The sequence below is a fragment of the Talpa occidentalis genome, unplaced genomic scaffold, assembly GCF_014898055.3.
Source record: "Talpa occidentalis isolate TD23 unplaced genomic scaffold, MPIMG_talOcc4v2.1 talOcc4.8, whole genome shotgun sequence".
Lineage (NCBI taxonomy): Eukaryota > Metazoa > Chordata > Mammalia > Eulipotyphla > Talpidae > Talpa > Talpa occidentalis.
The window spans coordinates 117,056,321-117,078,525 of NW_023605194.1; the positions used below are offsets into that span (position 1 = coordinate 117,056,321).

Sequence of the window (22,205 nt, forward strand, 5' to 3'; positions counted from 1 at the left end):
ATTCTGCAACATGGAACCTCTAACAATTGTGGCGATTTCTCCCCAATTCTCCACCTCACTGCTGCTGCCTCTAGATTGTGTCTCTTCTTTCCATGTACCCGAGAAATATTATTTTCTTCCAGAAATAAATGTCAGAGATGACTGAGGTTGGGGATGGGAGTTGGTTGCTCCTGAATGCTTTCATCCAGTTTGTTGTTGTGTCGACAGCAACCTGGGAGGCTTCGAGTCTCCTACTCAAGGTCCAGGAGAGGCTGCCCCCTCCATCACTGTCCTGGGATTCTCTACTTGTGAGTATTTAGGTCTCTCTTCTCTCTAATTCTGTATGATGCCTAGCACTTTGCTGCAATATTTAGTGTTGTCAAATTGAAAATACATTAACAGAAAAAAAATGCAACAATCTTCAAAGAAGTTGATACTAGATTTTCAAATGTGAAGTACATAGCAGTCTTGATTGGCTGCTCTAATTTTTATAATCTACTAGCGGTACACAAAAGGCACCTGTTTATAGTTGGCAAATATATGGATTAATTCAGACAGGTGATTGGAAACCGGCGATCTATGTCATTCTTTTGAAACACTGTGACTTCCCAAGCACACTAAGTGATGCAGCTGAACTTACAGGTTAGGAGGTTTTTTGTCCCTGTGAAATAGCCGGGCTATTAATCCAGGAAAATGGGTGGTGACTATATTTTCAATTATTCAAAATAGTTTAAGATATAAATTATAAAATATATGCATATAGATATATGCATGTGCATATAGATAGATATTCAAATGTATAAACTTAAATGACACAATTTCTTTGATTTGTGGATATGTCACTAAAGAGAAAAACACAGTTTTGTTTTAATTTCTCTTAAGACCATGATACTATTTGTCTTACAGATGAATAAAGTTGTTGCCTAATTTATCCAACTTTTAGCATGATGCTTTATACAATATTTCACTAAATAAAAATAAAGTTATTTTAAAACTGTTGTGTGTTAAAAAAAGCATTACATTTTTTCCCTCATGTTTTCAATTCCACTCTGGGAAAAGCATCTAAATAATTTTATATGTTCTTTCTTTTCAGAAAACCCATTAATTGTGTACTTAAGCAAAAGAATAATTCAGATGTTTCTTTTTGTATGGAGAAATATTCTGCAACTTTTTGGAAAACTGTCAATCAATAAAAAACAATTTTTATTCTAATGCATTGTAATCTCAGGATGACTGCAAGAGACATAGAATAAGAATAAGACATGTATTGTATCATCAGGATTTTTCTATTTCACAATAAAGTACAATTATGTATAAAATGATGAATTAGCATGAGAAAATCTGGTATAATTAACAGCAAAAATGAATGGTTTAGAAAACGCATTTTAAAAGTTTATTCTAAGTTGGTGAGTAGAAAGAACAGAAGATCATGTAAGAAGAGGAACAATAGAAAATCTGACCTGACAGGTTTATAGAAAAGAGGTGAAAAAAGCCAATGAAAGGACTTTCGATCTGGTAACGTATAAACTGGCGGTTGTTCGGCAGGGTTTACAGAGGTAAAAAGTCAGTGCCAAGTTTGATAACGAGGACGTTCTAGGCTTTCATCTTGTTTAGAAGGCACGCGTTCTCTCCGCACTACTTTTTGTTTCTTTTAGAGCCCATAAAGTCAACTTAGGATAACTAATATATCAGTAATATCCGAGCTGAATATTATTAGTGACATATGACTCACAGCTCTGCCCCCTCAAAGGGCGATGCCACCTCTGTCCTTGGGCAGATGTCTGTGGAGACCAGGTCACTCCCTGGATGTTTTCTTCCTGGGTCTTTCAGAGAACTGGTGTTTCAGGGTCTCCCTGAGGTCTTGCAGCCCAGGGGCCGGCCCTGATACCTGTTAGTTGGGTTCTGTTTCCTTCGCCTGTCCTCTTGCCAAAGGATTGAATCTCTTTCTCTCCAGCCCACTTTGCATTTCTTAAGTAGCACTTTAAAAAAATTCTCAATAGCACTTTAGCCGTCTTCTCCCACAGGCAAAAATCTAACCCTCCTATTCTAAGCTGAGAACTTGAGGCATTGGGACTATTGTTACTGTGCCAGTAACAATATAGGGTAGGGTGGGTGAGTTGTTCTCATGACTGATCTTGAGACAAGCCAGTTGCTTTATCCTTTGCAAACTGAAGCTGTTACCACATTACCACTTTGCTTCCAATACTTAGTAATTAATTGGAATAATATGATTTGCCACACAGTTTTAAAGGAGTCAATGTAGAGTGACAGCGAGGGCCTCCAAGAACCAGAAAACAGGGCCCTTCTGGTGGCACAAGGGGTTAGGTCTCAGCGTGAAGTTATCGCCAGCCACTGCAACAGGAGTTCCGATGCCTACCAGGGAGCTGACTCACATGGTGCAGCAGACCTCTCCTGCCTCCCCACTGCTCCCTTCAGCTGTGTATTGCCTGTTCTGCTCCCCAGTCTGTCTCTGGTGAATCCTCTCACCTCCCTCACCTCTGGCCTGCACCCCAGTTCTTGTATGCATAAATAAATAAATCTTATCAAAAAAGAACCAGTAAAACAGTTTTGTGACAAGTAGACAATATGGACAAGTGACTAAGAACACATCAGATAGTGAATCTAGTAATAAATTACAATATGGAGCACAACAAGAAACAGATAAATATCACTTATTTCTCTTAATACAGGCAGGCATTGGTGAGACCTGAAGAGCCATTAGAAATTCTACTTTCTTGTCATCTAAGTTTGATGAGAGCCAGTGATTCTGAAAAAATGCAACATCTGTATATCGGATTTCAAGAAAAGAAAATCAAGAGTGTGTAAATAAAAGTTTAAACAAAGGAATAAATCTTTACCCAAAAGAAAGTGATTACAGCTGAATAGTTGAGTAATGAATGAAGAGCAAATGAATTAGAAAATTCTTCCTAGCATGTATATTCTGGACAACGTGTGCCGTTCAAAACACAGAGAAATTATAAAGGAGAATTTCGAGGAATTGGTGAAAAATATGAAACTGGTACATAATATGCTTTCAGTTTTGTTACAGGGCAGGGAGAGGGGCAAACCCAAACCCCGCAAACCGGCCTGGTCTGAACGGGTTCTGCCATCCGCCGCATCAACACAAAACATGGGAGACTTTAATGGGGAGGAACTTTGATACAAATAGGAAACAACACAGGAAAGGCAAAGAATCTAGTTTCTAAAGCAAGCACCCAAAGTGACCCGTCCCCTCGTGGGTAAATGGCCACTCAGGCAGGATGGGCCCAGAACAAGGCCCCAAAGCTGCCCCAAGTCTAAAGCATCTTCCAGTGGGACCCACAGAAAAGGGTCAGAAACAACCAGACAAGCCCGGAAGGAAAAGTGCAAAATCAACATCAAGATAAAAAACTGTCATTGTCACCTCCCCACGGGTCTCACCCACATCTGTGTCATCCTGTCCACGACCACAAGACAAGCATGATTTCTTCACGTCTCTCGGCTCCATGTGCCTCCTCCAGGTCTCCTCCTGGCTCCATCCTGCTTCCTTCCTTCTCAGTTTCCTCTGCAGCTTCTTCTCTCCCTGCCCAGCTCCACCCTCCTATTGGGTGGGGCAGGAAACCTGGAACCTCCCCCTTTCCTGGGGACCCACCGTGACAGTTTCACAATGTGGAATTAGAATTTATAATAATCCATAATTAAATAAGTACTTGTTTTTGAGAGAGAAAGTAATCTGTTTATTTGTGAATCAGTGTTTGACTATCTAGTGAGATTTGGGATTGAAGGGGCTTCTCACCTTTCTAGATAAACCCAATGGCCTCACGTGAACAGGGTGCAGGGATGATAAATAGGGAACCAGGGAATCATTCTCATGATGGGCAGTGACTGGGCATTGGGTCATGGCTTGCTAAGGTGTGTGCAGTTGCTAAAGTTATTTTCCAAGGGTCTTGGCTCAAGTGTTCATGAAAATTGTGGTAACACATAGGTGTAGACAAAAAAAAAAAAATATTTCAGAGGAAGAAAATTAAGCTATTCTTGAGATCAGTGAGTATCATAGGCATTACCTGCTTGAACTGATGATAACAAATCATATCACATATTTATTTACTGTTTTTTTAATTTAATCTTTAGAAGTCAAAGCATTTTCAGTTTTTTAACTGAAATGTAGAAATAGGTTGTTTCTCGACTTCAACTGCGTAAAAAAAAAAAAAAACTATTTTACCATGAATATTAGCATAAAAGATTTGTCCCCACTTCCATGGTTAATTCAGAAAGTAAAGATCTTCAGTAAGTACCAATATTGATGAAGACCATCAGGTTGTTCAGCTTGCTTGTATTAGAGATAAAAAGATTTACTTGTAAATATTTTTCTCTGTCTTTTTTTATTAAAGATTTATTTAGTTATGCATACAAGAGCTGGGGTACAGGCCAGAGATGTGGTACGGGGGGAGAGGACCCACCATAGACAGAGCGGGGAGCAGAACAGGCAGACTGACCGAAATCCACTGCTGAGGGAAGCAGCAGTCAAGACGGGAGAGGTCTGCTTCGCCATGTGGTTTCTCCCTGGCTGGCCGGGGATGGAACTCGTGCTGCAGAGGCTGCGGACAGCTTCATAGTGTGGTGCTGAACCCCTTGCGCCACCAGGGAGGCCCGTCTTTCTCTGTCTTATTAGCCAAAGAATCCCCATGGAGAAGCAGCATGGTATCCCACAGACGCAGTACATTTGATTACACTACAGTCACTCCGTCTGGAGTCTACACTCTTGTAAGTGGTGGCGATTTGTCTTTTGGTAAACTAGTTGACCAAGGAATAATCATTTCCAAACTTTTGAACAGGAACATGATTTGAAAACAGATGTTGGAAATGACAGTGTCCTCTGTGTCTTTATTCTTTCCCATATTTTGTGTAAATAGAATGTATAGATTTCAACTCTCCATGTGTGCTCATCAGGTGTGTTGGCATTGGCGTGCATGGAAATATTTGATTTAACATTAAGTTTTAGAAACAATAAGTGAATTTTTATCACAGGAGGGAATAACCAAGTACCCCAAGCTTCCCCGGCCCTGCTTCCATTCTCCTCTCGAGGCATGGAAATTAGCGAAGGAAAAAATGGAGCTAGTAGTAAGCAGACTGTGATGGGAGGGCTAAGCACGGAACATCAATCAGAGTCTTCAAAGGCAGCTACGACTTGCAAAATCAGCAAACTGGACTCGTCAAGAATATCAAATGTGACACCAGGTGCTCATACCAATATGCAGCAAGACAGTGAGGACCCAACCCGCAGAAACTCAGCACAGAATCATGTTTCTGAAAATCAAGGAACTGAAAATTCCAGGAGCTTGTCTGGTTTACAGATTCTGCTGAGCCTTAGGTAGGACAAGTTCTACCCCACACATCCTGAGTACCCTCTACTGACTCCCCCAAGGGTGTCTGTGGGTCTCCAGGCTTCCATGCACTGCAGTGACAAGAAACCAAAGTGCCCAGCTTTGTGCCCTGCCTGAACTGCAGGTGTGTTCCTGGGGTCTGTTTACTGGGCCTTCACAGCCCTGCCCTTCATCTCCGCCAGAAGGCTGAGAAGAGACACATGTTCACAGTCCTATAGAAATTTGTGTGAGACACTCACTGCCTTGCACCAGGATATGTGACCTGACAGCAGTGTGCAAATGTGAGTGTCCCTTAGTCTCCACCAGCTGGACACTCCCCACATATCCGACAGGGTAGATTGTATAAATGCATTGTGATAGTCATAACAAGAATGATAATAAAAATCACAATACACAACACTGATAAATCTCACTGACATCATAGCTAGAGGAATAAATCAGATCCATAAAGTACATTATATATGATTGGTGATGTTTATGTATACTTACCGAACAAGAAGCAATCAATACTACTAAAAGTCAAAATGGTGATTACCATTGATGGAGGAATAACTGGTCAGTTTGGAGGACATTGGAAGTTCTGTTTAGAGATCTGGTCTTGATTTGTACCAGAGTGAAAAATATCTAAAAAGTCAATCCTTAATAGATGGAGTACATTTATGAATGCATTCCATATCAACAAAAGATTAACAAAAATAAACAAACTCTAAAGCCTAAAATATTAATATATTTTCCATGAAGATGTGCTCTATTGAAGGGGCTACAGTCTCCCAAGAACAAGTTTTTATTTGGTTGTTGTCAGACGTTATTCAAACTTGAAGAGCTAGCATTGTAATTTAATACAAATGTATGTCTCTAAATAATAGAAATGCTAGACTCCATAGTGTAGGTGATGCACAGGCTTGATACACACGCACAGATACTGCCATGTTCCCCTGATTTAAAAATTAAATATAACACCTGCTTCTAAACAAATTTAAACTTATGTCAACTTGTTATATTCTGGTTCTATAGGCAAACATTGGCTGAATTTAAAGAATCCTATAGCTTGCTGAAAACACATTTCTTTTTTTTTCCTTTTAAGCCATTCTTTATCATTAAAAGCTCAAATAGGAATGAATATCTTGTCAAAGTCCTTCTAGAATCCCATATATCAAATACATTATTACCATTTATGTGGAGTATAGAGTCTTGAAAATGTATTTTTAGTCAATAAAAGACACAGACTTAACCTGTGTTATCTAAAAACCTGGTAAACTTAGGGCTTTCTCAGGCTAGTAGCACAATAAGCATTAGTTATGATGAGCTGAATATGTTTATTTTGACAAATATTTCACTTGCAATTGATTTAATTATTTTTAAAGTTATATATATTTTTTTTAATTCACCAATGTCATCAGAAAAAAAGTGTGTTTAGAGAGATGTTCCATGAAACATATAAAGTTTACACCAGGTTAAACCTATTTCTGATATTCTGTTTGTGACTAAATGGTCATTAAAATGAGCATCATTTGAGACATTTGACAATTGGCCATATTTATGAATATTTACAATAGAGTTGATCAGTTTACAAAATTAAATATCAACTGTCCTTTAAGGAACCTAGAACAGCTGGCAAATAGACATTGGTAATATTTAGAGAGACCCAACAAGATAAACTTTTTAAAGGAAGTAATAATAAATCAACCTAATTAAATGAGACAGTATTAGCAAATGTGACAATAAAAATCTCTCTTCTGGTTCATTTACCAGCAGGAACACGTTTAGAAATGCAGCTATTTTAGATGCTGTCTTAAAAATTGTCTAACATCAAATATTATAAAAGAACATATAACTTCTTTTGTTTCATAATGATCACTTAGAAATATCACTTTACAATGATCTTAAATTGCTTTAAGAGTAAACATTATTAAGAGGACCATGTACGGTTAAGGGGAATGAGCTTTGATTTTTGTTCCAGTAAACATTATTAAGAGGACCATGTACGGTTAAAGAGATTTTTTTCCAGTTTACAGAAAATCTTGACTTTGTTCCTATACACTTATGGAATTCAAAAATGTTTGCTATGTGCCCGTTGAACCTTGATAGGAGGCCTAAGGTCAGTGAATGTTATTAATGATATTTATTTTTATAAATTGATCACACTTCACCGATCACATTTTGTTTTCATATTTAGACTAGCTTCAGTTTTATCTATACAAGAATTTTACTGCATGTTGCTGCATTTTGTGCTTTCCCCTGCATTATTGTATCTGCTCTGACTATGTAGATTATTACCATTGCATTTAATTTTTACATAGAATGAGGAAAAATATATATCCTAGATTGAAAAACTATGTAAAAGAATATAGCATGTGAATAAATGTTTAGTATCAGGTTTAATTTTAAATAAAAGCCCTAAATGCAACCTTATGGTTAACATTTCATGTTTACAAAATGAGTTTTACAAAAAAGTCGCAGAAAGGCATTCAGAGGTCTAGTATGGGAGGTCACATAACGGTTTATTGAGATGTAAGCGATTGTTTTGTCTCCTAGTTCATGACAGGTGTTGATAAATAGGTGATAATTAAACACATGGACAGATGATAGAAATGGATGGATGGATGAGTGGATGGATGGAGAAATGGAAATAAAGATAGAAACACTCAGTGCAGAGATGCTTAAGCCTGCCAGCCATGTTTTCCTACTGCAAGTGTCTAACCAATTTCTGTTACTTGATTTAGCATCAGGCATCAGATAAATGAGCTAAGATAGAAATAGATCTCTTAAATGACAAACCAGGCACTCTGTCCAAAGCTGCCCTCTACCTGAACATGAAGGTTATCATGTTAGCTGTCAGAAACAAAAATGCAAACCAAAGAAACATTCACCTACCGAATATGAATGTATATAAACAATGATGATTTTTTTTTTAAAAATAGAGTGAGCAAAGTGAGCCCCTGCAAAACAGTGTAAAGAGGGAAATATGAGCCTTGCAGAGGTCTCAGATGAACCCCTCCCTGGCCCCGGACATTGCCTATCTTTCTAGCTCCTGAGCATTGGGGATTTTGCATAAACCATCTGTCAGAAGAAGTGGATGCCACTGTTTGCCTTTCACTTTTATTTTCAAATAAAATGTTACCTTTAAAGGAAAATTCCAATTGCTATCATCAAACTAGGCATCTCAATAACTTTTTAAAACTCACTAAGGAGGGTCCCAAATGAGAATTTTCTTACACTAAATAATTCTCTGAACCATCTTTCCAAACACATTATATGACGTTCTTATGTATCTTTGGAAAATTGTTTTCATGTGAAAATTTGAATCAACTCTCTTTAAGAAGTTTCAGAATTAATAAACATTGGAATTAATACTTCACAAAACACATGTGAACCAGAGTCAATACAGATTTATGATTTTGTTCTTTTAAAATTAACAAGGATGGACTTTACTGAAGAGTACATTTTGAAAGATACTTTTGAACATTAGAAATTATTAAAATATGATTTATTAGGTTAACCTGGTAGTATTTCAGATGGTTTTTAGATTCTTGAAAAAAGCATGCTAATTTTCCCACACTGTAATTGCTGATGGTAAAGTAATAACAACTTATTCATTTACTTATTCAAATGGACTAATGTAGTTTTTAAAATAGAATGGGGACTAAAACAGTAGAGAAACAGAATACATGTAACCTCTCCATGGCTTAGGGATATTTTACATTAGACACTATTTTTAAGTGTACCTAGATGAATTATTTAAGTACTTTGCAAAAATATTTTTGTTTTAAATTCCAAAACTTTGGTAGAACTATCAAGGAAGGAAGAAAAAACAGATCTCATTAGAACACCCTTTTAGCCTCAAAATAATGCTCCACCAGAGTAGGGGAGCATATTTACAAAACATGCTCCTGCCATTGATTATTTGAGCTTTCAAATTCAATATAAAAGCAAATTTTCTACAAGCCCACAATTTACTGCTCAAATATTAATTGGCCAAGCAGGAAAAACAAAATTCTGACCCAATTTCTCTAGATGAAGTGTCAAATTACAAAACTTACTAGAGAATGAACTCCAAGCAGGTTTCAAATTTGTCAGTTGGGAGTTATTGCATTTTAAATTTTATGTAGCACTAAAGGTAAATGATCTTATATTTCCATTATCCCGCCAATTAAATGTATGTTAGAAACAAACTCTCCTAATTTAAGGAGAATTTTATGTGAAAATTTATATTTTGTTTGGTATTTTGGCCCTGAAACCTCAGTGTAAGGACAATTCAAATAAAATAAACCAGGGTGAGATAATTTTATAATGTAGAATTTACAGATGCAGATAATCCTCCAAGGAATATATTTTTATCCCTGGCAAATATACCCAATGTGTGTTTTTTTTTTTCCAAGCAAAAATAACTGTTGTGTGTGGGCGGAAGGATTATACTTACATGGACTTAAACAGAGTTGGATAGCCAGCTCAGCCACAGTCCAGCTTTGGGAGAAATCCTCTTTCTTGTCGTGTGATTGCAATTATGATCTTTAACCTGCAGATGATAAAAGGTTAGACAATCCCGGATTTTCTAGTAATCAAAAAGAAAAAAAGGCTTTGAAAATATCTTTGCATGTTACCAACATGAGGGTCGATTTTGTTAACAACACAGGTTTCCACATTAGCATCCACGTATCTTTAAATCGTCTCAATTCAGTTACGGAAGGGTGGGTTTAGGGCATACAGAATCTTCTGGATTACCTATAGGAGGAAACCCTCTGTGAACCTCACTTTTTTAACACTTGCCTTCATACCTTTGGGCCGGGCGTCACCATGAGAGAGTCTGACACATGATTTTACAAAACAAAGACAAGGGAAAAAGCTTTCCAAGTTGATTCATGAAACACATTTTCATAGATGCTACCATTTTGCATAATGCATGGGCCCGAACTCACAGCTCGGTGTCCAGATCACGCAGGTGAGGCTGCTTCGTCCACTCCGAGGCTTTGGGGGCCACGACAGCCCCCACCCGGCAGGCGCGCGCCCTCGCCAAGAAGCGCAAAGCGCGCCCTGAGGACCCGGCGCCAGCGCTGCTGCGCGTCAGTGTCAACTTTTCTAGGGAAAAAAACACAAAACGACCCAGTTTTGCAAACACCTCCCATGTGACCAGTTGCACCCGGTAAGCTGCAAGCGCCGCTGTCCTGGAGCGCACGGACCTGCGCGGCTGGTCACCGTCCAAGGTGCTGGCCCGGCTCCGGCCCGGGTGTCTGCGGTGTCTGGTTCCCAAGAGGGAGATGCGGGCGCCGAGTCGGGACAGGAAGGCGCGGGCTTTCTTCTGTGTTGGTTGGCGCGTGTCCAGAAATCGCGCGCGCCATCACACCAGGTCAAGGCCTTTCAGGATTTTCCTTGTGAACAGGCTTACCTTGACCGCGTCCTGCCAGCCCGAGGGGAGGGGGCCTCCTGGTCCCGAAGGCAGCAGGAAACACTGCAAACATTTCTCTCTTCGGTCTTTCTCAACCCCTCGGCCCTTGCTGGGGTCCCCGAGAGGTCACCTCCCGCAACTCTGCGTTTTCATGGACGAACTGAAAGAACAAGTTCAAGAAACAAGTTTTCATGAACTTGAACTCAGCGCTGGGGCCGCTCACCCCCGTCCTGGCTGCAGGGGCCTGTACTGACCAGAGGAGCCTGTGATTGCATCTGGCAGCTTCTTATATTTGAGTCTTTACTAAAACACCGCGTGAGCCTCATGATTTCCCACTTCAGATTGTATTGACGTAACAAAAATTCCATTTTAGAGTGACCGTAGCCTCTCAGGAAGAGTCTCATGTGTGTCAGCAATCATATTCCTGATATTCCCTGAACGTCGATTAATTTTGAAATAATGACATTCACTGTGAACATTATAAAATCCGTACACACTTTTTTCGAAAACTTATTTCCACAACTCACCTCCCTGACCCCGTCGTCCCGCCGTCGCCAGGCAGTGACTCAAAGACCCTGCTCAGGGCCTCTGCCGGCCACCGGCCACTTACACTTGTTCTCGGTATCCAGGAGGAACTGGCTAACTCCTAAGGGCCACGTCATGGGGCCTCCTCGGTGGTGCAAGGGGTTAAGACACAACCTGTGAAGCTGTCCGCAGCCTCTGCAGCGTGAGTTCGATCCTGGGCCAGCCAGGGAGCTACCCACATGGCGCAGCAGACCTCTCCTGTCTCCCCGCTGCTCCCCTCAGCAGTGCATTTCAGTCAGTCTGCCTGTTCTGCTCCCCACTCTGTCTCTGGTGAATCCTCTCACCCCTGCCTCTCTGGCCTGTACCCCAGTTCTTGCATGCATAAATAAATAAATCTTTAAAAAATTAAAAAAAAAAACGAGGATCATAACCTTCAAGCCCCTCCCATGCCTTGTCCTCTCACGCAGATGGAAGCCAGGCCCTCGCTAGCCAGACTCTCCCCCTGCCGGCCCAGCCCCCCACCCTCCCCTCACCACCCGGTGCCCAGCTCCCTGCAGCCACCTGCGTCCACTCTGCCCAGAACGTGCCACAGGCGTCGGTTTTTAAGCAAATGAATTTCCTTTATCCCTGGCATCAGCCAAGCCCTCTCTAAAGAGGTTTCACTGAATTCAGTACGCCTGGCATTTTCATGCATCCTTATTTGCATTTATTGTAATGTTTTTTGACAAAGTGATGAATGACAAGTGTGCCTCGTTTCGTTTTCAGTTATGTTCCTAGAGTTCTTTATTTGTGATTTTCATATTCTGAAATCATAACCCAGTTCATTCAGCCCCGCCCTTGCCTCCCAATCTGGTTCTTTCCTGCCCTAAGCGTAACTGCCTGTCCTTGCTGTAATCACTGTAGATAACACGCCTTTGACTCTTTTATTTTTCTTGTGTTCTTTTTGCCTTTTATTTATGTAATCACAATAAGTTCTTTACACAAATTTAGAAATTCCCTTTGGTTTACATTTTTGCAGCTTTTTCTTGGAACTTCAATCAATTTATTTTAAGAATTTGTGTTTTCCAGTAATTGCTTTTAAATCTCTTCTTTTTTTCTTTTTTCTTTCTTTCTTCTTCTTATTTTTTAATTTTATATATTTTTACATCATTTTTCATTTTTGCACAATGTATGCATTTCCATCTTGGTTATCGTCCCCATGCAATTCCCACTCCCCCCCTTGGTCTCACTCATAGCAGGAATTTAGAAAACCTAAATTAAATAAGGGGTGAGGAAAAAGACTAATTATAATAAAGTAAAAATCAAAATCAACAAGCAACTATAAACCAGAGACACGCTACAGGGAGGGTGGGAGGGAGTAGGATTTATCTCTTCTAAGACTATTTTTAGAAAATATAAAAATTTATTATTAGTATATAAATAATTATGTGTGATGGGAGACAGAAAGTAAGATTCAGCAATGTCACACTTAGTAAAATGAAAGATAAAACTTCCAGTTCATAGTAAATTATTTATAATATAAACAAATAGAATGAGATTTCTTGTAATCTGTGCCCTGACCTGTCACAGAATTCTATGCCATCATAATAGAAAATAAAATTTAAAAAATATAGCTATATTTTGTCATAACTTTTATCCATATAGTTTGTTATCTAAAATATTTTCTCTAGAAATATTACTGTCTAAAACCCTTTCTTGAACAATCACTTACCCATACTAACCCTCCGTGTATTTTGTATAATAATCATAATTATTTAATCTTTGTATTTTTACCATCTTTCCTGTTTGAGCCCTGATGGATGTGTAGTCAAGTAATAGTATAATTGATATATTTAATAAAAAATAGACTTTGCAAATAAATTTTGACCTGATAAATTGAAATGATTAGTAGACATATATTTATTACAAAAGAGAGAACAATCTTGAACTGGGTAATTTATCTTTGGATTCCTTTGACAATCATGTTCTCTCCACCTGCACCCTTGATTTTGAGATTCTTCAGAGATTTTATTGGAATTTTATTGGAATGATTGCTAGTCCTCTGGTTTTGTTAGCCTACTGTTCTTGCTATATTATTTCATGTAAAGATATCAGAAAATATGCTAAGGAGGGAGCTAAAAATTCATTTGCTACAACAAAGAAATCTATTCCAACTTAATCCTTCAAGTATGTTTCAAGCATATGTACATGACATGGCTTCTGTTGCCCTGGGCTCTACAATATCAATCACATTCAAAAACCATCTCCCCTACTTTGCCATTTTATAACATTTTATGGAAGAACCATAAAAAAATGTTGTATTTTTTTTTTTAATCTCACAAATGAAAGCACTTTAAGTAGATGAACTAAGTTTGTATATTCTTTTGGAAGTTTCAAGTGTTTTTAAGGAAGAAAGACTCTTTTGTCAGCCACATAAGTGTTCTTTCTTGCTTTTAATGTTTTCTATAAACAAAGCTCCTGCTTTCATTTTACACCCTATTAGCATGAGAAAATCAGGCAAATAACCCTGTGACTAAGACTTAATGCTCAGTTTACAGAGAACCTAAAATTCATTCTATTTATGTAAAAAAAAATTGTTCATCTATACCCACATAATTAGTTGCAAAATAAACAAACTTGCTGTGGCTTCTGTCTTAGAGAATGGCAGTGTACATATTTTTTGGATCCTAAAAATAAAGTGTCAAAAAACAAGCATTTGACAGTCATGCATTTAAGAATCCTTGACAGAAATTCAAAGTCTTCAGAGACCTGTAGTTGTGTCTTTTTCCATTGCCTTAGTGCCAGCAGAGTAGAATTTAAATCTCTAAGGAAGAACTGACACCAGTGAGTTCCTTGCCATCATTTTATAATATGTAAAGTGAGCCTTAGAATGCTAATCATCTATTTATAATTCACTGTATCTGTTCTATGTTCATTTTGTGAGAAACTATCTCTTTCAATAATAATACTTTCCAACTACAGACTTTACAAAAAAAAAATGTTTTTCTATATGTCTATCTTAGAATCAACAGAAAGAAGAAATTAATGTGTTAGTCATGTTTTGTGATAGATTGTATAATGCAAAACATTGAACCTATGTTTATAACTAAACAATTCCCCCAAAAAGGTATCAGATGGTGACTATTATGAGCTTCTCTTTGCATAGAGAACTATATACTAAGAGCTGAATATGGTAGCTGGGAGGAGGTAGGTACATTAACTTCCTCAATTAGGTTAAGGGGAGTGTATAGAAAATCAAACACATAAATAAATAAAATTTTATTTCAGAGTTTTATTGAAAATTATATAGAGAAATAATCATGATATGTGAAATTAGTAATAATCAAAATAACCTAGCTGAGAAGGGAATCTGAATAATAACTACTGAGGAAATGTGTGTTTATTTTCTTTTTTTTTTGTCAAATTAGTGCTTCTTATAGTATTGTCTGAAATTGATGATCAAGAAATGGAGATCTAAATATATCACAAAAATACATAAATTATATATAGAAAAAAACAAGGTATTTCCCCAGGAAATAGACAATATACATATACACACAGAGAAAAGCCATAAAAGAAACCAAAAACCCCATAACTAAACCAATCCATTGAAAATAGAATACATGTGGACAGAAAAATTAAAGCAATGCTTTGAAAACCATTTACTCCAGTTGTGACTTCATAACAGCTTACCTCAAATGTTAAAAACAAACTAACAAAAATTAACATATTACAACCAATGATTCTGAAAATCAGGAATTCGGAATGGAAGATTTTTCTCTGTCCCACCATTGCTTTATGTGTACAAGTCCAGCGCTGGGGCTGGGATCAGGCCCCCACGCTTAGGTGTCAAGAGGCTGACCCAGAATGTAACTGGGTGCTGGGGGGGTCTCCGCTGCAGAAGGTCACTCACAACTGACTGAGTCCCTGCCCTCCGGAGGGGGCTGTAAGAAGGAACACAGGGGATGGTGGATTTTGAAAATAAAATCTGCAATTCCACTCCTGGGTATTTCCCCAAAGGACACAGAAACATCAACTCCAAAGAGCACCTGCACCCCTATGTTTACAGCAGCACTGTTTACAATAGCTAAGCTTTGGAAACAGCCCAAATGCCCAAAAATAGATGATTGGATCAAGAAGATGTGGTCCACATACACCATGGAATATTACTCAGCAATCAAAAAAGATAAACACATGCAGTTTGCAGCAACATGGATGGCGCTGGAAGGGATCATGCTCAGCGAAATAAGCCAGAAAGAAAAAGAAAAATACCGGATGGTCTCACTCATAGCAGGAATCTAGAAAACTTAAATAAGGGACCAGGAAAAAGACTAATTATAATGAAGTAAAAATCAAAATCAACAAGCAACTATAAACCAGAGACACATGTAGGGGGGAAGGATTAGGGTCAAAATAAGGGGGATGGGAATTGTATGGGGACTCTAACCAAAATAAAAATGCATACATTGTGCAAAAATGAAAAATGATATAAGAATTATATAAAATAAAATCTGCCACAACTTAAAGAAGAAAATCTATGAGCCATCAAAAATTAAGTGTGCTGATTAGAAATACAAATTAGAAATTAAAAATACAAAAAATTAGAAATACAAAATTAGAAATCCAAATGCTTGTGGCATCATTCGCAACCAGTACAATGAAAGAAAAAATCCATTTAATATAGTTCTTAGGGTGCTAAAGGGAAAAAAATAAAAATGCCTCTGAAACAAGGCGAGTCCCAAGGTAGGAAAACAATAACTAACAAGCCGGGGATTGTTCTCCGTGTTTTCAAATGATGGTTGTGAAATGAAGCAGGTGATTTCGGGTGCAGAGCAGGTCGACAGGCTACTGGGTAATTAAGACCATGAGGGCCTCCCCGGGGGCGCAGCGGCTGAGCGCTGGGCTGTGAGGCTGCCCGCAGCCTCTGCAGCGCGGGTTCGATCCCCGGCCGCCGGCGAGGGTCCCACCCAAAAAAATAAATAAATAAAAATAAAATAAAGCAATGAGCGATTTCTGGGCTACTGGTGTTGACTCGACCAGCCCCGATGCTCCGCGGGCGGTGGAGACGCGGGGACGGTCCGCCCAGGCGTCGGGCCCCGGTGCGGTCAGCCCTGGCCTCGCTGGCGGGGTCTGTCCCCCACCCCCCGTTTCGTGGGCGCAGACTCACTGGCTTAACCGTTGGTTTCCTGGTTCTCCTTGGTCCTGGTTTGGTGACTAAAGACGAGCGGCTCTGTTCAAGCTTCCACATAATTAAATATTCTCCAGCCTAGGACGGGAGCGTCACCGGGGATGTGCAGAACGAGGCGGTGCGGCCTGCAGTCATCGAGCAAGCAGAACTTAAATTTTAACCTTTTTGACAAAGTTCCTAATTGCTATTTTATGTATTTAGCAGCTATTAGAGGTGATATTCAGCGTCATTTCAAAAATTTGATGAAGCAATTGCAAATTAAACTTGACAGCTTAAGACTGATCTGGTTCAAACATCTACGTGTTAACTCCACACATTCATAACCTACCTCATTCTAGAAAATTCTGACACAAAAATCTACTTGAACAATACAAGAACAAGAACGTCATTTGAAAAACACACCCAGTTTTGTTTTTTTTTTAATTCTATTCTGTTTGATTTTTTTTAAATCAATCAATCTATCTATCTATCTATCTCTATTATTATACAAGCACTGGGCACAGTCAGAAGCACGGGAGGGTGAGAGAATTCACCAGAGCCAGAGCGGGGAGCAGAGCAGGCAGAAGGACCAAGCACACTGCTGAGGGGAGCACGGGCGGCAGGAGAGGTCTGCGCGCCATGTAGGACCCTCCTCCGGTGGCCGGGGAGCAGCTGGGGATCGAACCGGTGCTGCAGAGGCTGTGGGCAGCTTCACAACCCAGCGCTCAACTGCTGTGCCATTGGGGAGGCCCCAACACACCCAGTTTTTAATATCTCCCCATGCTCTCACCTCCAGACTGGCGTTGGACATGCACTTTCTTTTCATGGTTCTTCATGGACATTTAAAGTATCTACTTGTATGAACCAAGCTAAGTGGTTCTCTACATACGTTCTGCTCCTGCTCCTCCTTCTCTTCAGCGCCAGGAATTCTGTGGGTGCTTAACAAGGATTAATTGGTGTCACGGCGATAATGACTTCTATTATCTTCTTAAATATTGATACCATTAGAGTGGGATGCTTCGATGGCTCTAACTTTATAATTTCTAACAATGACCAGGCTGGTTTAATATAAAGTACTCTTTTCAAGTGAGTAACAGTGGAGACATTAGCATAGCATACAGTAATTACTATACTGTATCATAATCTTTGAGTTGAAGTTATAATTAGCCAGACCAATGCTGGGTGAAGGATCTCAGACACGCCTCAGGCGAGCTCACTCCTGAGAGATAGGATCACACGCAAGAAAGGTCAACAAGACAAAAGGAGCACCTGCAAAACAAAAGCTGGCTGAGTCTCAGCTCCACACTTACAAGTGCATGATCCTGATGACATCATTTGAAAGTCATGCACACGTCTTTACTCCTTAGAATGGATTACTCGAATCCGTTCTCACACGTTGATCTTTAGGCCTAAATAAACCAAATAATAGATTACTACTTGGGTAAAAACATGCAGCTATATGAAAATACAAGTGGAAGTTTTATTAGGCTTCTAAAGGAAAACCACAGGTGTATGATGAGCATGCAGGACGAGGGTGAGCACTTTTGATTGGCAAATGAGGTACAGGGTCTTTGAGGAACTGACAACTACTCTGAGAATTGAGTATTTACACAGAGAGTAAATATGAACACCCGGCCACAGAAAATTTGCACGTGGAGCTTTTTTTGTTCGTTTTGCTCACTCTTATTTGTAAACTTAAAACTAAAAGTAACGTCTATTAATTAAACAATAACATATTTTCTGAAGGTTAGATGAATGCATGCGTGTGGAATGCCACCCATTTATTGAGAGTTAGGTTTAAAGAATAGTGTGCATGCATATTCTTTAAGCAACTTCCAGATGGAGTGTGTTTGAAGAGGCTGTGAAATACAGCCCTGCATCTCAGCGTCGGCTACGCCTGGGTTGCAGATGAAGGAAAACCCATGTGTATTATTTATGCACCTAAATCTCTATCAAGTCAACTAAAAAAAATGAGCAAGATACTTGCGGATATTTATAGATATTGTGCAGATGGTGTTCATGTTCCTTTTAAGGTCATTTTCCTCGTTGGCTCGCTCTGGCCGGGGCACTGCTGGGAGCTAATGGACTGCCTTTCTCCTAAGTCGCTGTCCAGCCACTCAGCGACAGAAGCTTCTCTTAGCAGCCCTCAGCCTGCACAGGTTGCTATTTACGCTGACACAAATATATGTAGATGATAAAAAAACTAATAATACACACATATACTTTTCTCGATATGACTAATTTCTAGCCACTCGATCCTAAAATCTGGGTGTTCATAATCCTCAAAAATAATTCATTGGTGAGCTCTTTCCAAGGCTCTGCCTCATCCTCTCTCATGTTGCCTACAGTTTTATATTTTTTTGAATCCCTTTCTTCTATTGCTTTCTAGCCACATATTGTGTTTCTGGTTCTTTTCAGAAGTCTGAAAATCACTTGCTTCCTATAAGCACTTACTTAGTGATTGCATTAAATGTTTACATATAATAGTTGCTTCTCACTGTCATCTAAAAGCCATTGTTGGCTGATGTCTAGTTAGAATAGAAGCTTTTCTTCAAATCACACAAGTTTTCTTTTTTAAAGATTTATTTATTTATGCATACAAGAACTGGGGTGCAGGCCAGAGGTGTGAGGGGTGAGAGGACTCCCCAGACACAGAGTGGGGAGCAGAACAGGCAGACCGACTGAAGTGCACTGCTGAGGGGAGCAGCGGGCGAGACAGGAGAGGTCTGCTGTGCCCTGTGGGTCAGTTCCCTGGCCGGGGATCAAACTCATACTGCAGTGGCTGCCAATAACTTGATAGCGCTGAAGCTTAACCCCTGGGCCACCAGGGAGACCCCTGAGCAGCCAGTTGTTATCTTTATTAGACAAAGAAGCAATGAAGATGTGAAAAACAGAACAGAGACACTCTTCAAAGTGCTTTTGGGAGAATGAACTCAGCGAGTGAAGGGGGGCTGCTTCATGCACATAGGGGTCCCTGGTCTGAGGGCAAGGGTGGCTCCCCATCTCCACATGGGGAGGGCGCCCTTCAGCTAGAGATTTGTTTTCTGCTTTCTCGGGAAGCAGAGAGGAAGACCAGCAGAAAATGTCTGCTTTCAGGGGGGGAGAGCGGCTGCGGGACCATTCATGGGCTGCCTGCTTCTGTAGTTAGGAGTAATCAATGGATCACTTTGTCACATCTTGGGGTGACTGATCTGGGACCCCAGGCTCTGTGCTTCACGAGTCTCATGTTCAAAAACCAATTTCTTGAAGCTGATTGTCCTTAATATCCTACAATATTACAATCTTGATTTTTTTTATATGCAATTGATCCAGCAACCTTGTCTTTATCTGCCCTGCTGACTGAAGTTCTTTATAACAGTTGCCACTGCCCAGACTGGTGTTTCTCTTGCCTTTGTGTTTCTCTCACTACGCTAAGGAGTAGGATGCATCTACGTGGTGTTCCTTCACGTCAGCAGCGTCGGAAAAAGTCACAACTTAGTAGGCATTTTTTGAATGAACAAATCTAGGACAGAATAAATGTATCATTTTTCTAGTTCATTTGCGTTTTTTTCTATTAAAATGCAAGCATCCAGAGGCAAGCAACTTGCACAAGGTCCACCACTACAGAGAACTATTTTCTTTGAAAAGTGTCTAGTGTTCTAGTACCAGCGGAACCAGTATTCACACAGCAGTGGATGCACAAGCACTGTCTTCTCATTTTTTGAGACAAGGAAATTGAGAGGAGGCGTCCCTCTTACAGAGCAGGACATGAACTTGAGTTCAGATTTGATTTCACGCAGTTTCAACGGAGGATTCTGGATAAAGGAAAGTTTCCCTTCCTGAAACAGAGCACAAGCACCTCAAGAATGAAATGATGATTCACGCATCTCAGGCGCCACCCCAGGATCAAGAATCGTAAGACAGGAAACACCTCCCGTGAGGCTGGCTTTGGAAGGAGCCGTGGTGGGCAGCCGTGGTGGGAGCTGCTGCACATAAGTTCAGTAGACTCGGAAGACACAAGGTGCTGGGATGAGGTGCTGCTGCTCTGGAGGTTTGGCTGTGAGAGGATAAGGGTCACGCCAGCTCAGGAATCGCGCCCATTTCTTGTTTCTCACTTTAGCTTTCACGCTTTTACGATTCGACTTGCCATACACTTAATACATTTCCTTTACAGAAGAATGCTTTGAAAAAGACGAGCATTTTGACGTGTCAAGAAGAAAAGTAATTTATCCTAAATTTGGGTCATTGCAAGGAGAGAAGCGGGTCCACCAAAAGGCTTTAGCATCACAGAGGGTGGAAGCTAAGGAGGAGATTCCTCACAGTGCAAACGCCCACGTCTCCAATGATACCCCATGTCTCTAATGACACCCACATCTCTAATGACGCCCCACTTCTCTCATGGCACCCCACACTGGGGAGTCTAATGCTCCTATGAACTTTGTCTTTGAAATAGGTCAATAGGGTTATTGTGCCAGATAATTTCTCCCACATTTTAGGACAGTTCTTATGCTGACAAGTCATTCTCTCTGGGCTTCTTCAAAGTTCCAGAGCTTTCTGGATGTCTTAGGCCCACGACAGCAAGTCCGGGGAGGCTTGAATCACAGCAGAGAGTTCATTATTTGGAGCACTCACTTCTGCTAGTCAAGTAGGAGAGATGTGGGGCCAAGCTAGTGAGGAAAAACAACAATAAATCATCTTAATTCCAATACCTACCATTCTGCGAGGTGCCTACAGACGGCGCAAAGCCTGGCTTGCATTTCCTGTCCCAGAGCAGCATCAGCCCGGCCAGCGCCAAGGAAGATCCCTTCAGAGGGAGCGGCCGAAGGAAGCTTCTGGACAGGTCAGGTGTCAGCCAGGATAGAAAGGATCTCAGAACTCCAGCAGGAACGCAGGCCTCCTGTCCAGGGCAGGGAAGGAGCCCCGCGGGCTGCCCTGGAATGGGCGTGAGGCCCGAGGATGGGGCGACTTGGTCCTCCCTTTACATAGATTTGAAAACAAGAAAGAGCTCGAGGTCAAGGCTCAGCGTGTTTTGGAAATACTGTGAGGAGGAACCCAAGGCAAAATAGCATCCAAGAAAATAAGAATCAGATGCACCGCGCGCTCCTTGGTCCAGCAGACCCACGCCCTGGGCGGCGCAGCTGGGCTTTGGCTGAAGTTGGGGTCAGCGGAGCCTCTGTCCTTTGGTTAAGTTCTGCCCCACACTTAAGACTCTAAGAGGAAAAACATTAAAATACATCAAAAAGAAAACAGCATTTCCTGCAGAATCTTTTCCTCACATGGCTGATGCTGAACCTTAGACTAATAATGGACGAGCTGGGCCCGCTGTGAGCCGTTTGCAGACGTGTCCCTGGAAGCATTGCACAGTCGCGCAGAGGTGGGGAGCAGCCCCTCCATGAACCAACACCCGTGAATGGCCAGAGCCAAGAAAAACTCGCTCCAGAAAATATTCTTGCAAAATGTAGTCATTTAAAACTATAGAACAGACTGCGACAACTGCAAACAAACAGCCTGGCCAGGGAACACTAAATTCAGCTAATACTCAGGGAAATGCAATGCCACATCCTCAGGTCCCTGATTACCCTCCAAACTATATTTATTCCTTAATAATTTACCAGAAGAGACTAATGAGATGATGTTATCCATGCTGTTTAACCAGTTCCCTGCTTTCAAGGAAGTACGTTTGGTACCTGGGAGGCAGATATTGCTTTTGTTGAGTTTGAAAACGATGGACAAGCTGGAGCTGCCAGGGATGCACTACAAGGATTTAAGATCACACCATCCCATGCCATGAAGATCACTTATGCCAAGAAATAATTTTGGGATAGTTGTG

General features: G+C 40.4%; 1 protein-coding gene across 5 annotated transcripts in view; it reads left to right on the top strand.

Annotated features, from left to right (window-relative positions):
- The window catches only part of LOC119233739 (uncharacterized), a 65,809-nt gene extending 62,109 nt beyond the window's left edge, over positions 1–3,700 (top strand). For 3 of the 5 annotated variants that reach the window (XM_037496333.2, XM_054690055.1, XM_054690052.1), the window contains exons 5-7: positions 208–287; positions 534–621; positions 1,073–1,415. In XM_037496333.2, the coding sequence (XP_037352230.1) occupies positions 208–287; positions 534–621; positions 1,073–1,191 (287 nt within the window). In that variant the 3' untranslated portion in view covers positions 1,192–1,415. Of the gene's footprint in view, positions 1–207; positions 288–533; positions 622–1,072; positions 1,416–2,669 lie in introns of those variants that run through there. The other 2 variants (XM_054690053.1, XM_054690054.1) reach the window with 2 other exon arrangements.
- The last annotated feature ends 18,505 nt before the right edge of the window (positions 3,701–22,205 follow it).